At 29.3% G+C, this 23,341-nt stretch overlaps 1 protein-coding gene across 1 annotated transcript in view; it reads right to left on the bottom strand.

Moving 5' to 3' along the window:
- Positions 1 to 9,605: 9,605 nt before the first annotated feature.
- The window catches only part of LOC136986838 (probable phosphoserine aminotransferase), a 36,552-nt gene continuing 22,816 nt past the window's right edge, over positions 9,606 to 23,341 (bottom strand). Inside the window, exons 4-10 of the mRNA XM_067284462.1 lie at positions 18,613 to 18,812; positions 17,419 to 17,496; positions 17,242 to 17,339; positions 15,534 to 15,703; positions 12,485 to 12,613; positions 12,115 to 12,252; positions 9,606 to 10,023 (exon numbers count right to left, since the gene is read on the bottom strand). Coding sequence (XP_067140563.1) covers positions 9,918 to 10,023; positions 12,115 to 12,252; positions 12,485 to 12,613; positions 15,534 to 15,703; positions 17,242 to 17,339; positions 17,419 to 17,496; positions 18,613 to 18,812 — 919 coding nt within the window. The 3' untranslated portion in view covers positions 9,606 to 9,917. The remainder of the gene's footprint in view (positions 10,024 to 12,114; positions 12,253 to 12,484; positions 12,614 to 15,533; positions 15,704 to 17,241; positions 17,340 to 17,418; positions 17,497 to 18,612; positions 18,813 to 23,341) is intronic.

The following is a 23,341-nucleotide window of genomic DNA, read 5'->3' as shown; positions in this document are numbered from 1 at the left end:
TTAAAATGCTCAAAACTAGAAACATGGTTTAACTTATATTATTACATTATTTATTTAAAAATCAATATTTTGTGAGAGCTTTTGGATCTGAGAATCAATTTGTACAGATTTCTGTTACTATTATTTAAGATAATTGTAACTGTAAAAAGTTTTGCTTAAAAAATTTAGATATTTTCATGATACGAAAGATAAAAGCTCTTAAATAATTGACGATAACAGTTTTTGTTTTATGTTTGTTTATCAATAAATAAACAACTGTAGAAATTCCTAACAGCCAAATGTCAACAAGCCAGGTTTTCGAACTAGAATTAAGCTAATTATTAATCAAATTATAGAATTTATTATGGAATCATTATGAAGTTTAATCTTTAAGCTAAATTCTGTAATTTGATAAATTATAATTGGCTTAATTTTAACCCAAAAATAACCTAGCCGTAGATGTTTGGCTATTAGATTATTTATTTTTCTATATAAGGCTGTTAAAATTTTTAAAATGTATAAATATAGTAAAGTTCTTTTACTTTAAATACATAAGTAAAGTTATCATCTTAAAAGAATGATCACTTTAAACATCCATTATGACTTATGTAAATACAAAAATTAAAAAAAAAATCATTATGCTAATAAATACAATATTACATTTTGATATGAATAGTAACATAAATCTTTCTTTTCATCAATTAACAACAATTGTTCAAACAACAACAGCAATTTTGTAATAAACATTTTTTCACATAGTTCAATGTGTTTAAAAATTATTAAGCACTTGCCGAATTTTATAAAATCTGTACGCAACTCGGTTACGTCGACGTACCGTTAGTACAAGACTGTATTACTCATAAATTGTTTAGTTTTGAATCTGAGTTACTCAACATTAGATTGTTTATTACTTAAACACTGTGTTGTTTTCTTGTTTTTTTAAAATTAATAACTGAAAATAGTATATTTTAATAAGAAAATTTATGGAAAACTGGGGAACATTTTCCACTAAATGTAAATTACATTTATTGGACAAGTTTTACCTATACACTTTGGTAAAATTTTTTACAGTTTAGAAAACTTTTTTGTACATAAGATGTATGAATGAATGCGTAAGTGTTCACATATTATATATATACATATATATATATATATATTAATTATATATTAATATACATATAGAAATTTGTATTGTTGGTAAATTATTTTTTGGTAGAATGGTTATATTTTTTAATTACTTTAAAGCTTAATATAAATAATCTTAAAAAAAGACTTGGATATTTATCTATTATTTTTGAAAAAATAAATATAAATACTTTATAAAAAGTTTTTATAAAGAGAACAAATATAAGAAAGAAAAAAAAACTCGAGTAAAAGTTTTTGGAATTAGTTACGATGTGTATCCACGATTTTGTTATTGTGATAATTATTAAAGTATTTACACGGAAATCGAATGAGCTTTTTCTGTATGCAATTAAAATAAAAATTTGGAATAACTGAGATGTATTTTTCCAATTTGTAAGTTAAATAAAATTAAAAAAAGAAAAAAAAAGATAGAGGCTATGTAAATATCTTTATAACTCGGCAATAAACAAATGTTCCTAACTTGAAAAGTGTGAAACAAATTGCATTTAAATACATAATTTCTAAAATTTTCTTTGTTAACGAAGACTGTTTCGAATTTAACAAAATGCACATTATAGTTAAAAGTCATGGTATAAATCACATATCAAGCTCAGGGTGTGATAATGTTAAGGTGTATCTTCCAATTTCGAGTTGTTGTTTGGATCTTGAATTATCTATTTTCAAATGGTAGAAATTACCATATTTATTTCTATGCTTATATTTAATACAAAAAATGTTATTGGTCAGTAAATTTAAAAGTTATTTGTATTAATTTGATTGTTTGATGTAATTTTCAAAATTGAATTTAGAAAAAAAAAATATGTCTGTAATGTATATTTAAGATATTTAAAAACGTGTATATACTCTTATTACGTAATTTTGATCTCAAATGGTGAAATTTTTCGGTTAAGAAGGGAAAAAGATTTGAATTATACATAATTGTTTTATGTTATTTTATGAGACGAATTACGAATTTCACACAAAGCTATTAAAAAACAAATTAACTCAAAAAGCCATGAAACTCCATATTTGATTTTGAATTATTTAAAGACAAGTTTCAAGTCTACTCATTTCACTAAAAATCAAAGAAGTTACATAAATGCTACAAGAAGATTAGGAAATTTGTTACCAGATAAAATGTTTTTTTGTACTTCCTCATTCTATCATTGGATCCTCTATATATTTGAATTGACTTAAGAATGATGGAAACATTTATTTGATCATCTAAACACTAGACTAAGATGTTTGATTTAAGTTAGTCTTTTATTTCGGTTTTGTTTAAACGCTCGAGCAAATGTTTCCGTCATTCTCGATCGATTTAAATGCATAGAGGATCCAATAATATAATGAAGTATATAAAACATTTTATCTGTTAATAAATGCCCTGTACTTTATGTAACCTTTCTATAATTTTCTTTGAATTATTAAATTTTGATTAATGACTTTTTAAGCATTTCAAGTATCTTTTGCAAAGTAATCACTAATTATTTCTGTTAAAACTAATGTTGTTGATCTACAGAATGATCTAAAGATATACAGGTGACAAACAAAAAATAGTCCTGATCTGTGGCTTAGCAGAAACAGAATAATACAATAATAAACACAGTTCCAACTGCTGATATCACCATAATAAATGTTGAAAGTAGTTATTTATTGAATCTATACACAGCTGTGCACATCAAGTTTAGGAACAACTGGTGAAACAATGACAATGGCAGTGATTGCATAGCTAATGATGTACTTTACCTCAATTCCTGTATTGTGTGTGGATTTGCTGAATATGGGGCACTTGTGTTTGCTCACCACAAGTCTGCTCAACTGATGACGGTTCATTCCACACAATACACTAATGCCAGAGATTTGAACTGGATCGGGGCTACATTTTATGTGCCACTTTGTATTTTAAGATTATTTTAATAACATTTAAATCTGACTAGCTGTATGTCATTTATACACGATTCAGTTACTTTCAATGTAGCGATTAAATTATATATAATATACAGTTTTCAAACTGGGTTTAACTATATAATATATATTTGGATTAACTGACTTTTGGATCACCTTATATTTGTTTACTGTTAATTTCATTTAGACTTGAAATTTGAAAAAAGAAAAATAATTATAAAAATAGCAATTTGATTGATTATTCTTAATGTGATCATTTTAATTTAGAGAAGTTGAGAGTTGAAACAAATTAGTATGTGGTAGTTTTTGGCTACGTGTTATTGTCATGCAGAATCATTTAGAAAAAATACTAAAGTAATGAATTATTTTTAACATACCATATTTATTCCATTATAAGCCAACACTAATTGTAAGCTGACCCCAGGAAATCAAAATAATAAATTTTCATGTTTTATTTATAAAGCATATAGAATAAATTTTTACACCATTTAATTGTTCAGTTGCCGTCATTAGACGACTCGGGTTCAGTGTCACTCGATTCTTTGTTTCTGTTTTGATACGGAATATCATCTGTGCCGTCAAGTGCATTTGAAATTGAATACTTTTTAAACACACCAGTGATGACTTCTTTTAAAGTACTTTTCCACGTGAGCATACAAAATTCACAGAATATCTGTGGTGGCTTCTGGCAATATTTTTCCAAACTTTTGATGTCGGTAAAGGGCGTTGCCTACTTTACCGACCATATTAATGACACCAATTCTAAATCGAGACATTTTTTGAACCACGAAAAGAATTTTAAAAGATTGCTTTCAATCGGGTAAACATGGATATATGTTTTCTAATAAATTCTATGTTGTGTAAATTCTCCTAATCAAGCTGTGATAAATGCTGCATTTAGGTAGTGTGAAAGAATTTTGTTTTTGACTAGGGGTACTTTGTATTTATGAAAACTTAAGAATGGTAAACACTCGCTTAGAATATTTTCCTTGAACTCCAATTTGTATCCGAGTCTAATATAAAAATTTTAAGTTTTTCAAATGATATTTAAATGTTAATGATATTTTAATTCAGAATTTAAAGTAACTTAACTTTTTCAATAGAAGCCAAACAACTTAATATAAGATCATTTTATGCTTTACAAATTTTTATCCTATGCCTTACTTTATCCCTCTAATAATAGATGTAGAATTGATTACACAGTAATTATATATGGATTTTTGAGATTGTGTTTCACTTAGAACATTTTTTATTTTTTAATGTGAGATTTATTAGTATATAGCCTCAACAAACTGATAACAAATTTAATACATAAATAAAATTTGAGAACTCTAGATCTTAAATTAACAGATAGATTGACGAACTGCCTTGCTGAAGTAAAATAACCGAATGAATCAAATGTATATATCAACAAGTACTTTCAAGCCCATAGCTCGTTATCAGTCAAACAACACATTTTCAGAATTTCTAACATTATGGACCAGTAGTTGTTGCTAGGCAGCAGTTAATCCATACATAATTTGATATATTCAATTCATAAAATATTTTTGTATTGTTTAATCCATTTTAAAGCTATCGGAGCCCAGTAAAAATTGCATATACTGTATAATCAGATAAAAAAAACTTTCTTTACAGATCATCTTAAACACAAACCATAATATACAGTAGACCTCCCCTACGTCACGGTAGATATGTTCCGTGCTATATGAATTCCGTGTTGTACGAGTCACTTACATTTTACAAATACATGAACGTTCACAGCCCGACACTTGAGCAGTTTAGGAGGTATGGCTGTTTGAAAGGTTTTCTTTCCTAAAATTAATCGATTCTAGACTAATTTGACTTGAACGTTTCCAAAACATGTATAATTTTTCGGGAATAATTCGTATAAACTATGCTATAAACAAAAAATTGTAGGAATACTTGCCGAGTGCGCACCGTTCGAAGACGTCATTGCTTAAGCTTGTTTTCGTCGCGGAGTGGCTCGTCGAATGGCGGACGCGTTTCCCGATAAGTTATTCTTTCTCGAAAAATTCACCGAACTTTGGAGACATCATTAATAGAAATATTATTCAACGGCCATAAAAATTATAATTGTTTTTTAGTAGCTCCACTGCTCGTTTAAACTCGACGGTTTGTGCAATGTCCACTATTGGTCCAGATTCGACCAATCCTGTCGAGACACAAGTCGGCCACGACAATCTGTCTCATTCTTTTACCGTGTTATATGAACACGATGGCGGAAAAATTGCAGTGTTATACGAATCCATCTTATACGAACCCGTGTTATAGGGGGGTCTACTGTACTGAACAATACTGAATTAACATTTGTTATAATAGTCCATCAGGGTATGCTTTCATTGCCAGTTGTAGGCTTTGACACAAATCTAGGTGGTCACGATTGGTAGTTTTTAATATTTTTAATTATACATAATGAAATTATATCATTGGTACTGTACTAGAAATATAAACTTGCACACAGTAAGATGATAAAAAAATGTTCTGGTCTATTTGATTTACTCATTGCACTGCAGTGTAATAATTTCTTATCTTCTATTTGTAAAGGGACCCAACTTGTATCTAGGCCCCGTGTCCTTTGTGTAACCTGTTATTTATCATATAACTTCTACATAGTGAAATCATTTGAATTAGAAAAAAAAAGTAACTATTAGAGTCCCAGACTAGCAATTTGTGCATTTTTCTCTAAGTAAGATCCTAAAAGTTTATTTTCATTCAAAATTGATATCAAGAACTGTTTTAATGAGCATTTATAAAACATGAATATTTTTATTTGGACAAAAGTATTTTAAACTGGATGACCTGCCAAGGTGGTTATAGCTTCAACTACTGTTCTGAGAAACCAGGATTGAATCTGGGTGGATGTAAAACTCGGGAATGTTTTGTGTGCAGTTTGTTCCAAGACACGCTGGGCCCTGTTCCTCACAATCCTGCAGCTCTCATTGTGGGCCTGATCAAATCTATGATGGGTATGGAAAAAGCCTCTTAGTTCCCGTAGGGCAGAAAATCAAAAAATAAAAATATGATTTGATTTTCAAAATTAATACAACAAAGTTCCAATTGACCCCATTTTCTGAAGCCCACTGGACATTTGCCTAGTGGTCCAGTGAAAATTGCAGCCCAATTAGTATACATTATAATTAAAATTTCTAATTCAATAAGATTACTAAATTTTCATTTGGCAATTATGGAAATTTAGTCCATAATAAATTTTTTGTTAATACACAATTTTTTAAAGATTTATTTTTTTTCCTTAGTAAAAACTAACAGAATTATGAATGATCAAATTATTTGGATTATTTTTCCCATTAATATATAGCCTGGATTTTTAGGAAAACTCTAAAGACATCAGAATGCGATAATGGTCTCTCTCTTTCTCGTGACCTCAAATTTCATCTAATAAATGTTTTCATTCTCAGATGACAGATTTAGTTTCATGATGTTACTTCTCTGCTGATAACATACTTGACCTAGATTCAGAATAACAATTGATCTTTTTTTTCAGTGTGATCTATTGGAATGATAATGCCACAGATTGTTGACATGAAATAATCAGATTGTTGAGTGTCATATTATCAGTTTTATTTGGATGCCCCTTTTTAATGATCCAACACAAAGAAAAAATTTCTTTGTTCAGAATGTCACAATTACTAATAATACAATGTGTATTATTAGTAATCATCTGTGAAGCTGCCGAAACAGTGACACGTAGAATTAAATTTATTCAGAAATAATGTTGAACGTCTTGACATTTGCATTGCAGTTTAATGCAAAGAATTTATTCAATAATTTATAAATAAAACATCAGAATTTTTTACAAATTAAGTTCATCTAGCAACTTAATTTTGAAATATATTTGGAATTTTGGATTCATTACAAATCTTATAGAAGTTAAAAAGAAGCAAACTACTATAATCCCTTAGTTTATATAACTTTTGGAACAGGTTATGTAACTTCAAATCCACTTTAATACACACCTTTGGATGACTTTAAATCATTTAAAGGATTATTATAATAAAAATAGGTGTGAAATTATAAGCTTAATAACTGAAAGCAGATAGATCAAGAGCAACAGTGATAGAAACAATTGTTCCTGTAAGATTTTTATTTCTAACAGAAAACATATTCCTTTAAAATAAATGCTTATATTTTAAGATTTTTCTACTTTTTAATTTAGTTAGTTTTATATTGTTTAAAAATTACTTAAAATAAATTACATAAAGTTTTGCTTTAATTACATGAAGACAAATTAGATTTCCCCTCCCAAACTGTCTGGCAGAAAGTCGTGCAATCAAACAATTTACATGTATATTGGCTGTAGGAAGGGAAAAAAGCAGTTGACCCAAAAAAGGGAGTGTTGTTATAACTACTATACTGGTTTTTTTGAAACATTTATTTTTCAGTGGAACTGAAAAATGCATTCCAAAAACATTCAAAATATTAGGACATATATAAATTTTGTTTCAAGATATAATTTTGATAAGTGGCCTGAAGATCGCCATTAACATTTGTTTAGTGAATTAATCATTATTTAATCAGAGTTAAGTTGCTAGAATAAAAAAATTTATCTATAGAAGTTCCAGTTTGAGTTGTACACATACATTGTAAAACATTCAATTTTTGGAATTAGAATGTTCAAACTCAAGATAATAAAAAGGAGGAACTTGACCAAAATAATTCAAAACAGTTGTATTCTCAACCAAGGATTGAGAGTTAGGAGTATAATTCCTCATTAGTAATATAATACTTAAATAGAAACCCAAGAAATGCAGCAAAACTTATTAACATTTTCAGTCATATGATCTGAGTGGCACATGGTTGCTCTACATTTTATTGGGGCCACCTCTGTTGGAATATAACAATTGAAGTTGTTTGACAAATATAATATTGATGTGTGCATTGTATTGTGTCGTGACGATTTTTGCAAAGTTTTTCCGTTACATAATAAACACCGTTAAAGGTTAAGGTTAAGGTGAGATAGAAGATTGTGTCATGTCTTGAATGGGGTCAGACTTAATGAAAATTTTACTCATTGGTACTTAAAAATTTTAGAAACTCATCTCTGCCTTCAAAATTAAACTTTTTGCCTTTTTATAATAATTTAATAACATGAGATTTTAAAGAATAAGAGGACTTTTTTTTCAGAATGGAGTCAGACTTAATGAAAATTTTACTCATTGGTACTTAAAAATTTTAGAAACTCATCTCTGCCTTCAAAATTAAACTTTTTGCCTTTTTATAATAATTTAATAACATGAGATTTTAAAGAATAAGAGGAATAATTTCATTGAATTTTATATGGCATTATAATTGAAAATTATATAACTTAATAGTCTCCTTACACTTCTGTTCAAATGCCAGAAAAGTCAAGCAAGAGAGCTTTCTTAAGCCTTAGAAATAGTACTTTTCCATTTTAATTATTGATATTTATTGTTTGTTCATTACTTAACATTTTATTTCTGCAATATTAAGTGAAAATTTATTAGCATAGAACACAACTCAAAAATATTTTAGTATTAACCTATTCCTTTAGGAATATAACTATAAAAATAAGGAGAAAAACTCTGTCAATGACATTAAAAGCTGTTTTAATGTGAATAAACAGAACATATAACACATCAAAATATGAATATTTTACTTGTATTTAGTTTACTTTCTCCTTTTATAATTTACAGAATGTACAGCTGTCATCAGTGCTCTTTATTTTACATCTTGATGTAAAATAAAGACACTGATGACAGATACAGTCTGAAATGAATATCCTCTAGAATTAATAAAATCTGTGTATCTATCTTCATTGTGTATTCTTGTGTGAATCATTCTCTCAAGCAATCTTATCATCAGGAATAAGTACTAAAAAATATATAAGATAACATTATTTTAAAGATTTATCCAGATATTAACAGTCGCAAGTAATGTTAATTCTGAGAGCAAGAAATAACGGTATCATCACTAACAGACTTAACACAAGCATAAAAATCTTTTGGCTTAATGATTATGCAATTATAGAATTAAGCATACCTTACCTCTAATTTTTACAGTCAAATATATACCGAAAACATACATCAACCAATTCTCAATTACAAATGCCAAAAAAGCTGCCGGATTATTCACTGGGTTGTAACAAGGCTAATTTAATGATTAGATACATAGCAATTTGGCTACAGGTAGGCAGTATTGTCACTAAATTAGCCTCGTTGCAGCATTCGGCAGTTTGTTTGGCATTAGTAATACCGTATACTGGAAACTATTTAAATTATTAAATTTATCTTCAATAAAATTAAACACTACATTTCATTTTAGATTATAGCAGTTTATTTAATTAATCAAATTTCTTCATATAAAATTTTTAAAATATTTTTAAAAAATTACAATATTTTAATGGAACTTTTTATACATCAAAAGCAAAATTTTTTTTTTAATACACATCTCAACCTAGACTAATACCGATAATTAAATCGACTCTAATTTTTTTAATTATTTCTTAAATATTTACAGGAAATTATATTTTTCAAGTGTCTTTCTTTGTATCAAAGGTATAAAAATACAAATTAAGTTCGTGTATAATCTGAAAACATTACATAGAATTTTATTAATTTATATACAAGGTAAATAAAAATCTTTTAAGATTAACATATATTAATTAAATTTTAAAAAACGATTCCATATGCAGCATATCTACTTTAAAGAAAAGATTGCTGCATACGGACTCAAGATAATAAAAGTAATTGAATTAATAATTAATTCAATTTATTTTTACAGCAATTTAGAATTATATTCAAGTTGGCTTAAAATCAAATTTTGTATTAGTTGAGGAAGCGTGTATAAAAATCAAATAAAGCTGGAATGTTTTAAAAGTAAGTTTGAAAACAGACTAAAATTTTTCAAATTTAATGATTATGTTCTGATGCAAAGTCCTTCATAAATGAAATAAGTTGCTGCGTTTCTTCTATAGACATAGCATTGAATACCGCAATTCGTATACCTCCTACCGATCTGCGAAATGTACAGAAAAAGTTGAGTTATTTTGAAATATTCATGATTTAAAAAATAGTTAAAATAATTCATTCTAAACAATAAATATTATATTATATATATACTATTCGTAATTACAGGGTGCTTTAAAAAAATGTTAACATTTATACGGAAGTAACTTGTGCCAGATTTGTAATAGCAGAATGTTCTCTGTATAGTTTTTTTCTACATGATAAAATACAGCCCTACTACTATGCATAGTAATTAGGAACCTTCCCCATATAAGTGTTAAACAGGTTTTTTCAAAAATACATTAATTGATGATGATTAAAATAATTTTTATGTAGTTTATTTTATGTTTTTGGTTCAACTGTTAAATGGGAAAGGAAATCTTATGTCTTACACATGATATTTCCAACTGTAATTGTGATAAATATTCTATATTTATTCAAATATAAGACATCGTCGAATCTAAGATGCAGCTTAATATTATTCTGTATTCTAAATCATGGATTTGGTTTCTTTTTAAAAAATAGAGAACTTGAGAAATTTATTGCAAGTTGAGTAAATGTTTTATATCATTATATCCCATGAAATTGAAGTCAGAAACCTCTTCATTTTCTATATTAGGTTCTTAGGGATCAACGTTGTATTCAAAGCTCACATCTCACTTGCAATGATTCTCAGTGATGTGTTGGAAACATAACATTTCTTAAAAGAATGTTATGCAACTTTTTATGGGATTTTCATTCAAGTATTTATGACATTACTATAATAGAATAGTGAGATTGAGATAAGATAGATTTCTTAGGTATTTACTATTACAAATATTGGCCTAAAAAAGTCATTGACATATTGCTTAGATTCAATGGCATCATATTCATAGACACATGCTATTTTCAGAGATACTAAAACCTGAAAACTTTTTGCAGTTTTATATTTTTATTTAAATAAATATGGAACTAAATTAATTCATCAATAAAATTGCAGGACTTTTAAAAATCTTTCAAATTTATAGAATACACTTCTGATCTTGTTCTTTCATAAAATAACGTCCCACATCATAAATAAAGATATTTTTGTAACTGAAACTACCCCCTGCACAATTATCATTTTATGGATGTGGAACATTATCCATATATGAAATATATGGATAATGTTCCATAAAATCTATCCATAAATTCCACATCCATAAAATGATAATTTTCATCCATATATGAAATATATGGATGAAAAAGCAACATTATTTAAATACTGTTGTTGAACTTGAGATGGATTTCAAACTGTTATAAAATTTACATAGTAATTTATGAATAAAGTTTAATATTTTACTATAACTTCTTGTAATATCAATATACTTGAATAGTTTTTTAAAAGTAGCTAATTATTATGTTTGAATAAAAATCAACTTTTAATATTAATCTCCATTTCATAAATATCTTTGTGTGTGTGTGTGTGTACAAAATGATTCGAAAGATCCTGAAACAAAGTAAAAAACTAAACTGTAATTATAACCAAAACAACTATAGAGTGATCGTGAAAAAACACTAACTATTCCATCAAAGGAGAAACTCCTTAAAAGAAAGTATACCCCAAGTTATCATAAACTACTTAATTAAAGTACAGTAGAGCACCATTTATCCGAATCAATTGGGGACTGGGGTTGTTCGGATAACTGATTTTTCAGATAACCGATTATGTACGAAAAAATATATTAACCTATCGATGTTGAAATTTTTCTCCGTTGCATGTCGCTTTGCGCTGAATTTTTGTCGATTTTAAGCCTAACAAAAATTTTTATAATAATAATCGAGGCTATTGTATCGTTAAAAATTATTTCTTTCTTTTGTACAAACAAAATAAATATATTGAAAAAATATAAAAACAAAAAAAATCATACTTTAGAAGTTAATCTAGTATCAAAAACGTTCGATTCAGCACGACACAATCTGACTGGAAAGGTTTCAGTTGACCATCTTTTGGATAAACGATGCTCTACTGTAGTAGTTTTTCATATAGTCAGAACTATGTGAAAAACTATGAGACATGGTATGCAGCCATATATCAACACTATTGCAATCAAATAAAAATCAATAGTTAACAATAATTTACCTATGTCCTTTAAGACCAGACATTCCTCTCTTCTGAGCTGCTGCTAAAAATTTCTTTTCTAAGTTGTCGTTTCCGTCAGGACCACCGACTCTAAATGGAATTGTCATCCTACTACGTACTGCTTCTTCAATATGAGAACTTGATAATTTTGAAAATATAATCATTTGGTTAATTTTTATTCTCATCATTGTATTATAATTAAAATGAATATCTTTCAAGACTAAAATTATAGATAAATTTAAATAGCTTAGTTGTGGATAAAGTAAAACAAAGAATGTTTTTTTTCTAGGAATGAACAATTCTTTATTAATCTGAAAGAACCATCCAGCATAAACTAGTTTATCAATTTAATTACAAATTTAAAACTCACTAATAAAATCCTTTTGATTCTTTTATGGTGTCATAAACTAATTTCGATTTTTGAATGCTGTTTCTCTCCATTGCTTCAATGCCACCTTTTTCTTTAATCCACTTTAATACCAAACCACAAACATAAAGACTGCAGGGAAATAATTAACAATTTTAAATCTAGGTAATCAAAAAAGTAATTTAATTACTTTTTATACTATTATATAACAATATATAGGATGTTCTGTTCCAAAGTACCCAATTTTAATTCTCCATAAAAAAAAATGAATGGTTTAAGATATATAAACAAGTGGTATCTGCTGGGAAAACTCATCAAGTTTTATAGAGATTTTTTCAATCTGCAAGATTGTGCAGAAGTTGAATTGTGATTATTATTATTCAGTCATGGCTTTGCCATAGGAGAAAACGCAGGTTGTGATTTAGTATACCTGATAGCATAGCCGTCAAGATCTCTTGATCTGACCACCACAGACTTCTTTCTGTGGAGATTAGATGAAAATATGGTTTAAGCAACTTTGATCAGAGACCTTCGGGATCTTCGGGAACACATCATTGCAGCCATTGCCGCTGTGAGAAAGGACATGCTGCAGCATACATAGCAGGTAATTGCCTACTGTCTTGATTGTACCAAGGGTTTTATATGAGAGAAAAACTCAGACATGTGTTGATTTTTCAATGAAATTTAGTAAGTTTTTCTCTCATATAAAATCTTTGGTGAACTTATATCTGTAACTGTTAATTTTTTATAGCCAAATCAAATTGGGCACTTTTGATGGGAACACTGTATTTCAAAATACTTAAATTTATAATTTAGAAATAAATTACTAATGTATTTAAATTAATTAGATCAGTGGTTAATTACCTTTACACTAGTTAGATCATCTGTTCTCAACCAATGTTCTGCAAACTTGTCTCAAGTGTTAACAAAAAAAAGATTTTAAAGTTTTTCTTGCAAATTTATTTCAATATAATAAAGCATATTAGTTTATTTGTAGACAATTCCATGTTTACTGTATTGAATAAAATAAATTTTATCAGTTTATTGCTTTGTTGTTTCATGAAAATAGTAAACATGGAATTAATTGATTGATTTTTGCTTATATTGATGCTAATGCTTTGTGTAATAAAACGTATATGAATAGTGTTACACACCTCAGAAAGATTGAGAACCTCTAAGTTAGATTAATGTGAACTGTAATTAGATATTAAATATGATTGGTTATTTGTGAAACACCTTTATTTTAACACAAAGATAGTAGATTAACAAAGAACACTTTAATTGTACTATTAAGATCATGTATAGGTTCGTATACTAGATGCCAGGCAGCCTCGATTCCGACATGCGACACTTGTAATATTAATTATTAGTACTAGAAAACAGATAATCATCAAACCATACCGCACAACAAAATCTATAGGATTGGCAAAAAATCTCAACACTGACCACGTAATACAACATGTATTCAATAACATAAAATAATCTAAAACTAGAACCTATAACTAATTATATTACTAAAGAATACGATAGAGGATAGGACAGATTGAGGGAATAGAGAAATGGGTACCCAATGTTCTGTATCTGGATTCTTAGATGGTCACTTGTGCGTGGATCTTTCTTTGATGTCGAAAATTGGGGGTTACTGTTCTTGTCACTTCAGAATTAATTACTTGATTCAAATATTCATGTTTTTGTTCTTTAGATCGTCCAATGGCTTCTCAATGGCTCTCTCCTCGGTAGTATACGTCCATCTATTCTGTACAGTGCCAAAACGTACTGGAATAGATGACACTTACATCCGTCTCTTCCACGGCTCAAACCCCAATTGTCCTCATTCCCTTTCTATTGCCCTCTGGGCTACATACCCTTCTATTGTTTCATAAGGTTCACTATGCCAATATAAGGAAATGAAGTTTGAATAAGGAAATTCCACAAAAGATAGCTTTCCTCTTTTGTTTTATTGTCTATGAAAGAGAAATAGAGATAATAAAATATAAAATACATATGGTGCACAGCCACAATTGAAATTTTAATAATTCTTATTATATGACCAGTACTTTTTTCCTAAAATAATTACTTCTAGTATGCATGAATGGTAACTGAACACACAGTATACAGTATATTCAGCAACTGTCAGTATGGCATATCTGCATATTTTGGCTGAATATATATCCAAATACATAGGAATGTTTTATCTGACATCTTTATGGGTTACTTGATCCAATTTTACCTAGATTTATCATAACATTTGACTTAATAAACAATTCAAATGTCTTACAATACATTATATGTAAATGTTTGACTTGTTTTGATATTAGTCTCTTAAAAAATGATTTCCTATAAATTTTCATATTGTATCTAAGAAATATAAGCTTGTGCCTTACGTCTTTTCCTGTCCCCCCCTTCGCCACGTGATGGGTCCAACTCGGTGGAGAGAAGTTGTGTAATTCTGGGTGTGTAACCAAGGGTGGGAGTTTTATTGGAGGGTGTGTCTCGGGGAGAGGTTGGAATGGAAGTGGAGAGAGGATGGGGAAGAAGCAAAGTAGTGGTAGTGTGTGAAAGTGTGCGGGAAGTGCAATCAGTGTGGAGATTTTGAATTTCAAACTGTTTTCTGCCCAGTGTGAAGAAAAGAAAGAGGTGCACTTCAAACTCATTTGTCAGTATATTATATCCTTTCGTTACAGGAATTTTGAGCAGTATATTGTCAGGAGATTTGATGTTAATAATATTCGGTATATTGGATTGTCGGGCTCTGTACGTTCCTGTGATAATTTTTCCTAGAAGTACTGTATGTTCTCAGGAAAATTAAAGGGTTATCTTGTTAATTTGGATAGTTGTCTTTGTCTAGTCTCTACTGAGATCAGTGGATTCCCCCAGCTAAGTGTCTGTTCTATCAAGCATGCTTGTTCTAAATTTGTCCTTTCGAAGAAATCACTGAAGTTTTACATGTCGACTCGTTCTTGCGTTTTATACTTTCACAAGCTCTACACAATTATCAGTTATTCACACCAATTTCTGTTATATATTTTGAGTAAAATTTAAAGAATCTCACCTAAATGTTGCTGGCGTATTATATAATGAGTTATTTTCTGCATTCACTTTATATTCTAAGATTGATGGACAAATGGTTCTTGCTTTACCTATTAAATCATCTCTCACTATAACAAGTGTGACACCAGCAGCTCCTATGTTTTTTTGTGCACCAGCAAATATAATTCCATACTGAAACATAAAAAAATATTTTAACTATTCAACATACATTTTACTTAGGAAACCAAATATAAAATTTGAAAAAACAGAAATCAGTATTTTAGAAAATTAAATTAATTTGAAATTGATTTGAACTGTAATTGTAATTACTATATAAAAAATATGAACAATAAAGCATATATAAACTTTCTGAGATCTTTTTTCTTATAGAAATTTTAGAATTAAGTGCAATAAAAATATATATATTTTATATAATGGAATTTATAAGCTATTATTTATTTTTGTTTGGTTCATTGATATATATTCTTTACTCTATCTACTGTGTGAGCATTAAGAGGACCTTTTTACAAGCCCATCATGGGTTTGGTCAGGCCAGAATGGGGCAAGAACATAATGAGAGATAGGACCTGACATATCCAGGACATGCCACCCCTGAAAAATTCCTGGGGTTTTTCAACCTTCCTGGATTCTATTCCAGTCCCTTAGAGCAGAGGTGCACAAACCAAATTCAAAGAAATTTATTTGACAATAAAAAATATAAGGCTTTTCTTCAACAAGTATCAGGTACCAGTAAAATAGTGAAATAAAATTATATTATTTATAAAAATAGAACTATATTTATTTTACAAAAACAATTGTTTTTTATTAGTATCTAATACAGACAGAGGATGACTTATGGCTTGTGATTTCCATTACAGATCTAAACATGGAAGCAATCATGAGCTCTTTGCAAGCTTATATCTCACATTGAATTCTTATGATGTAAAGTTTTTTTAAAAGTATTTTTCATTAAATAAATATTTATACCCATATGCATAAATAAAACCATTGTTTCATAAAATTATGTTTTATTCAGACCTGTAATAAGGCAGAAATATAAAGTGAAATTCTTTCTTGGATTTGCACTTAACTATGGATGTTTTTTTAATAATCAACAGTCTATCCAGGGGTTGCAACAAAATTTTACACAAAATGGGGGGTTGGAAATGAAATAGTTTGTGCACCACTGCCCTAGAGCACTAAGTTGATGCCTTAGCCAACTATTAATATATTTATTCAGTTTTACTTTAAAACATATCCTGAATTAATAGTAAATTAGTTCAATGTTATGAACAAATAAATTAATAAACAAAAACAGATGAAACCAATTTCCAGCACAAATTTTTATGAAAAATGTGGCTATAAACTTTTAAGATGTAGATTCCTTCCCCCTGCATGGAAGTCAATCTACAATCTTTATTCTTACAATTTTCTTCCCCTCCCTTTCTCTTACGTCATTCTCTTATGTCACTCCTCTTAACACGTGGAAGGCAATCCCCTTGTTTTAACAACTGCAAAGGTCAGTTAGTCTGAAGATGCCTGTTTAAAATATTTAAAAACATTTGCTTTCTTACACATTTATGCTGGAAATTGTTTCAGTTGTTTTTGTTTATTAAGTATACCCAGTTTTGAGTAGTTGATTAAATAAATTAATATTCATTCTTTTAAACTCATAATTGAAAATCTATCAATATTAAAGATTGTTTATTTTTAATTATCCTGTTTATTACCTTAGAAACATCTACTGGCTTTGTGAAAATATTTGATGACATATCACAAATAAGAGGTATGCTTGGAGATATTTCAGGTATTGAATGAAATTCTACACCTATTTGATAAAAAAGAAAATTACAAATAATTCAAAAGTGGAAAAAATCAATGACATACAAAATCAGAATATAACTTACCATGTATTGTTTCATTAGCACAATAATATACATAAGCTGCATTGGGACTGAGTTTCCAAGTACTTGGATCAGCAATTCCTGAGTGACAAAATTAAAATTTAAGGAAAGAATTAAACTCTAATTATAAAATTTAAAAAAGTCTTTGTTCATTTCAATCCTTTATATATTATAAATTCACAATACGTATATGTCTTAAATGTAACAGATATTAATGATTAGTTGTTAATGTTTTCAAATAAACAATGAATAAAACTCCAATTTCTTAAATTTAAAAATCTACTGTATTGGAGTTCACAAGATTTATTAATAGTTTCATATTTTGAATGAATATTTTTTAAATTAGTTAAATATAAGTGTATTATTTAAATTTCTTATTGTTGGGTAATATATTACATGCTATCTATGCTGTAATTTATTTTAGAAGAATAAACCACTACATTAAATATTGATATATTCAAACATTATTTATAGACCATTGTCAGAAGTTATTTAATATAAAATTGGGTTAATTATCTGAGCTAGCTCTTGCAAAGACTATTGACACATACTATTGAGAAATCACTATTAAATAAAGAACCATTCAGCATCGGAGTTAATTATTTACAATTCATAATTGCACATAACCAAATCATATGACTTTCATACTTAAATTTAAATTCACTACTATATAAAACTTGTTTGAGATACTTCAGTTTAGCACCATCTTCAGAGATGAACAAATAGTGGCACTAAATCAAAGTTCAGTTGTATTAGATGACAATGTTAAGCTGATAATTATTAGATAATTTACTATGGCATTGTCCACTCCAGATTTATTTCTTTCTGTTGAAAGATATTGTATAATAAATTAAGAAATCATGTAAAGAAAATGATCATCTCTCAAAAAATAAAGTATTCTTATAAAGAAAACTTAAATATTTGGCTGTTCTATTCAAACTGAAAAGCTGTGAAATAAAATAGTTCTTAAGTTATTAAAGTCTATTTTTTTTAAATCAAAGAAACCAAATTGTGAAGGAAATTAGCATTATGGTAGACCAAAAGAAAAGCAGTGTATATATTTATGAAAAGTTCGATACTAAATCAAATTTTTGTAATGGTATTTTCTGATTTTTATCATCATAAACTATATTTTTAGTTATAAATCTGATATTTAAAGTAAGTGAATAAAACATTGAAAGAAAAATTTAAACACACCTGTATATTTATCTGTTTTTGGAAGAACTTTATTAACTTTGCAATATTTTTCTGCTTCTTTAGCAGCTTTGGCTGACCATCCGCCAGTTACAAAATAATCTACTGTACTTCCTTCGGGACATATGTTGAGAGGAATGGCAGCAAATTGTCCAGTTCCTCCACCATGCATAAATAAAACTTTGTAATTTGATGGAACATCTCTAAAGAAAAGAGAAATGTATATGTAATAAAATATTATTTTCATCAAAAACTATTTTATTGGAAAACATTGATTATTATATTTTTATACATTTTATTATACAATTTGAAATAATTTATTATGTAAAATCTCCATTTATTTATATACAAGGGAAAGTCAAAAATTATCCACACTTTATTTTTTTCAATTTATTTACACAGATGTAGGGGTTGGATAAGTGTGTCATTTTTCTACGTAGTCTCTCTTCTTTTTGATGCACTTGGTCCAGTGGTCCACAGGCTTGCTTATTCCCTCCAAGAAGAAGGGTTTTGGTTTATGCACCACTTCCCACACTTCTTTGTCTTTAGAAAATTGAAAAATTTGTAAAGCATTTTTGAGCAATCCAAAGAGATGACATAAGTATAATGTGGCCGTCGGCCATGATATTGTATATTTTGTATATTTTATATTGAATTAGTCTTAGATTTTCTTTGTTCCTTTGTCTAACTCTTTCTAGAACTTTCTTTGTCTAACTCTTTCTAGAACTTTCTTTTGTCTAACTCTTCCTAGAACTCTCTTTGTCTAACTCTTTGCCCTTGGGGGAGGATTATCTTTCCCTCAATAGTAAGAACAAAAGAGGGAGTGAGGCCCTGAAGCAAAACAGACAGAAAGAGTGCCAGTCTGGGTTGGAATCCCGAAGAGGTAGGAGCTGAAAAGGAGTGCTCCAGAAAGGGAGAAGGGTGATCTAAGAGGATAAAGTGCAGAGAGAGATCATCGAGGAAAGACGACTCAGTCTGAAAGAAAAAGATTATAGACGAAAGATCTATAAGGAAAAGGGCTACAAACGTAACAAAAGAGAGAGATCCGAAGTTGTTCCCCACCAAAAGACACATCGCAAAGAAACCCGGGTATTTCTACTACTTTTCTTATCTTTCCTTATTTCTTCTATTCTTCCAATTTCTTTTAGTTTTAAGTTAGTATAAGTTAGTGTAAGTGAATACGGTCCTCGTCAGATTGTCGCGTGTGTGCAAGATAACTGTTTTTGAGGACAAACATTTAATGCCTATATATATTAAATTCTGGAAGTTGTAAAGTTGGGATCCTATGTAAAGAACCTGTTCAGAGAGAATAAAACTACTTTGTATTAAGTTTTATTTTGTACCATTTCGCTCGCGGGATCGTGTACCTCTTGTTACGAACACCACAATAACATACATCTCAAAGCCCAATAAGTATATAGAAACATCCAGCAATCACCTAAATCAGTGTTTTTCAACCGGGGTGCCACGAAACCACGATTGGGGTGTTGCAAAGTTTAGGACCCTAAAAGTCCTAAACTTTGCAACACCCCAAGAAAATTTCCAAGAAAATGCTTAAGTAAATTTCCAAGAAAATGCCTAAAGTGTAGTTCAAGATAACTCATTGTCAGTATTTCGACAAAATTCAATGGACTTAAATTTTGATTTTGAACATGTAGAAACACTATTTTTGCATTAAAATGCTACTTCAAACGGTCAATTTTTAAAATTTTTTTCCCTGGGAAGAGAGTCCCCTCCTGGACCCCACCCCAGCGTTGTGCATAATATTCGTTTTCGCAAAAAGTTCATCTTTCCCCATTAGCCCCCCTTATTCAGATTCTAGATCCACCGCCAGTCAAGGGTGCCATAATTTTTTATTTTTCAATCAGGTGCCACTCAATGAAAAAGGTTGAAAAACACTGACCTAAATGATCAGGCTACAATTCTGCTAATTTTAAATAATTAATCTAGTAGTAAATTACTTTGTATTAATTATTTAAAATTAGCAGAATTGTAGCCCGATCATTTAAGAGATGACAAAAGGAAAAGACAAGATCTCTGGTGTAAGCATTGTGTTCCAGCACCTTGAAACCCAAATGGGTAATGATTTCAATGGTTTGGCTGGCCATGTGTAAGTATGTGTTGTCATGCAACAACAACACTTTCCACAACAATAGGCTTCAGCATTTAGTGCAAATTGCTGGCTTCAGATTGTTGGCCAGCAAATTACCAGAGAAATCAGATCACTGCACTTTGTTCCTCCTTTAGCCCTGGTCACACTATGCGATTTCCAGCCGCGCAGGCAACCGCAACCTCAACAAGCGCGAGTCACGCGCGTCTTCTCGTGGTCACACATTGTTCGTTGACGTTGCAACTCGGAACACCTGACCCTATAATAAACCAATAAAATTACAGTAGCTTGTTTTTGTCTACTTTCGTGAGTTTACCAACATTTTTGCGTTCTACTTCAGAGTATTTACGGAATTTTAACTACTTTTCTTATTAAAATAGCAAGCAGTTCCTTTTCTGGAATGAATAAAAGAAAAAAGGCGCTAATTTTGTTAGAGCTGGCAAGAATATACAAAGAGAAAAATAAGAAAAAACGTTCATGCTGGGTTAAAACTTGACGAAATGAAAATCAACGGGCTACACAATTGTGCTTTCTTTCACCAGCTGATGAATGAATTAAGGCTTTCGGATGCAGTAGGTTATAGGGGATATATCCGTATGAATACCAATACTTATATATAATTTAAGAGAAACGTTTTGCAGTTTGGCATATCAATTTAGAGTGGCCCATAATTCGATATCAGTCATTATCCCAAAGTTTTGGATGCTATTTATCAATCTTATAAAAGTGAATATTTGAGGGTAAGTGTTGTTTAGAGGAAAGCTTAAATGATTTAATTTATTTATAATCGATATATTTTTTTCTTTTATATAAGCATTTATTTTATTCAATTGTATATTATTAAAAGTAATCAAACTTTTTAAAATAAATCTAACAATAACTTTTATAAATTCAGATTTGATTTATGTCAAATATAGCATTTAAATGTACTGAAACTGAGTTAATACAAATGTTATAATCAAGATATGTTGACAAATATACAACACAAAGTATGACGTGGCACAAAGACGTTTTCTGATTGGATGCGCGTTTGCAACCGTCGCCAGTAGAACAAAGTTTTTGTTTCTAGTTGTGGTTGCAGTAGCGCCGGTTTTCGAGGGGGGATTACCAGTTAACGGAAACAGCTGTCGCGGTTGCAGTCGCCCGCATGGCTGGAAATCGCATAGTGTGACCAGAGCTTTAGTGCACACTGCTAGTGGAGTGGCCATGTTTACACTGAAACAGAAATAAGAAAAATAACACTATCAAGGTTAAACTTTTATAATGTGACCACAGTAGTGTCAAATGTAAGCATGCATGTTCAGAAGGAAGTGTGACAAACCTAACAATGTGTTATGGCAAAAGTTAAAAATTATCCACACAATAATTTTTAACTTTCCTATGTATATAAAAAAATACAATTCTATTAAATTATTATTAGAAATAAAATGAATAAGGACTGAACAAATTACCATATTTACTCGCATATAAGACAAGGTTTTTATTCATTTTTCACTGCTTCAAAAACCTAGGTCGTCCTATACACATGAGCAAAGGATTCTTTGCATTTTTGCAATCATTTTTGTGAAACGTGGATGATCACCCTCTGGTGTTTAAAAACAAAAGTATTTTATCTGGGTCATTTGAATCATTCTTATATATTGTCAGGAGTAAAGATGAACAGCAATAGGAAAAGCAAACTTTTGAATTAAATTCCAAATTGAAATTTTAAAATCACATGGAAGCTTGATATAAGTTTTAATCTATTTCCATGTCAAAACAAATGATAATTCGGAAATCAGAATTTGGAGAAACTCATAAGTGTAATTGACAAAGAATGGATTTGACTGTTAATTGGCAAAAAAGATTTCAGATTGTCCAGCTTTACATGAACAAATTATGTTGTCGATTTTACAAGATTTTTCCTTAAAGTTTAAGTTACCAGTAATTTTTTCCAGACAATGTCTGCATTTATGTGCATTTGATATTTTATTTGTGATTTATTAATAAAATTCTATAAATTTTATTTTGTTTAATCTAATTTTTATTTTGATCTTTAGTCACTCCTCATCCTATATGCGAGATCGTCTTATACGCAAGTAAATACAGTATTCTAAAATGACCTGTAAATAATCTTTACATTGTAAGGCTGTTATTATTAGCTCTTTTTCCTTAACCCTTTCCATGCTGGCGATCTACAGCAAATAATTGAGTGGAATTCGTCATGCGGCGCATTTTTTGCAGTTTTTGGATAATTTTTAAATCGCGCTATGTTTAATCTGTTTTTTGTGTTTGATTAAGAACATATCACAGTTTACGATTGTTTAATTTTTAGTTTAATAGAAATTTAAAATAATATTAAAATTTGAAGCTTACAAACAAAAGAAAAAAATAATTAATTTACAAAAAATCGCTAAACTTTGTATATTTGTTAGTTAGATACATCTGTCTTCTTTTAAATAAAAGAAACTGCAGCTCTCTAGCTAGAGCGGAAGAGAAGTTATTGCCATTATTTACACTATGTCTCTAATTACTTGGCAGGGAGAGGGTCTATTTTACCGAAACATTTATGGCCCAGGGTTGGTCACAAAACACTTTTTGGCTTAAACAAAGTCAATCGATCTATAGAATAGCGAATCAAAG

This window comes from Centruroides vittatus, unplaced genomic scaffold (assembly GCF_030686945.1).
Source record: "Centruroides vittatus isolate TY-2023 unplaced genomic scaffold, ASM3068694v2 contig_1215, whole genome shotgun sequence".
In the NCBI taxonomy this organism is placed as follows: Eukaryota; Metazoa; Arthropoda; class Arachnida; order Scorpiones; family Buthidae; genus Centruroides; species Centruroides vittatus.
This window is presented reverse-complemented; position numbering and strand designations above follow the sequence as displayed.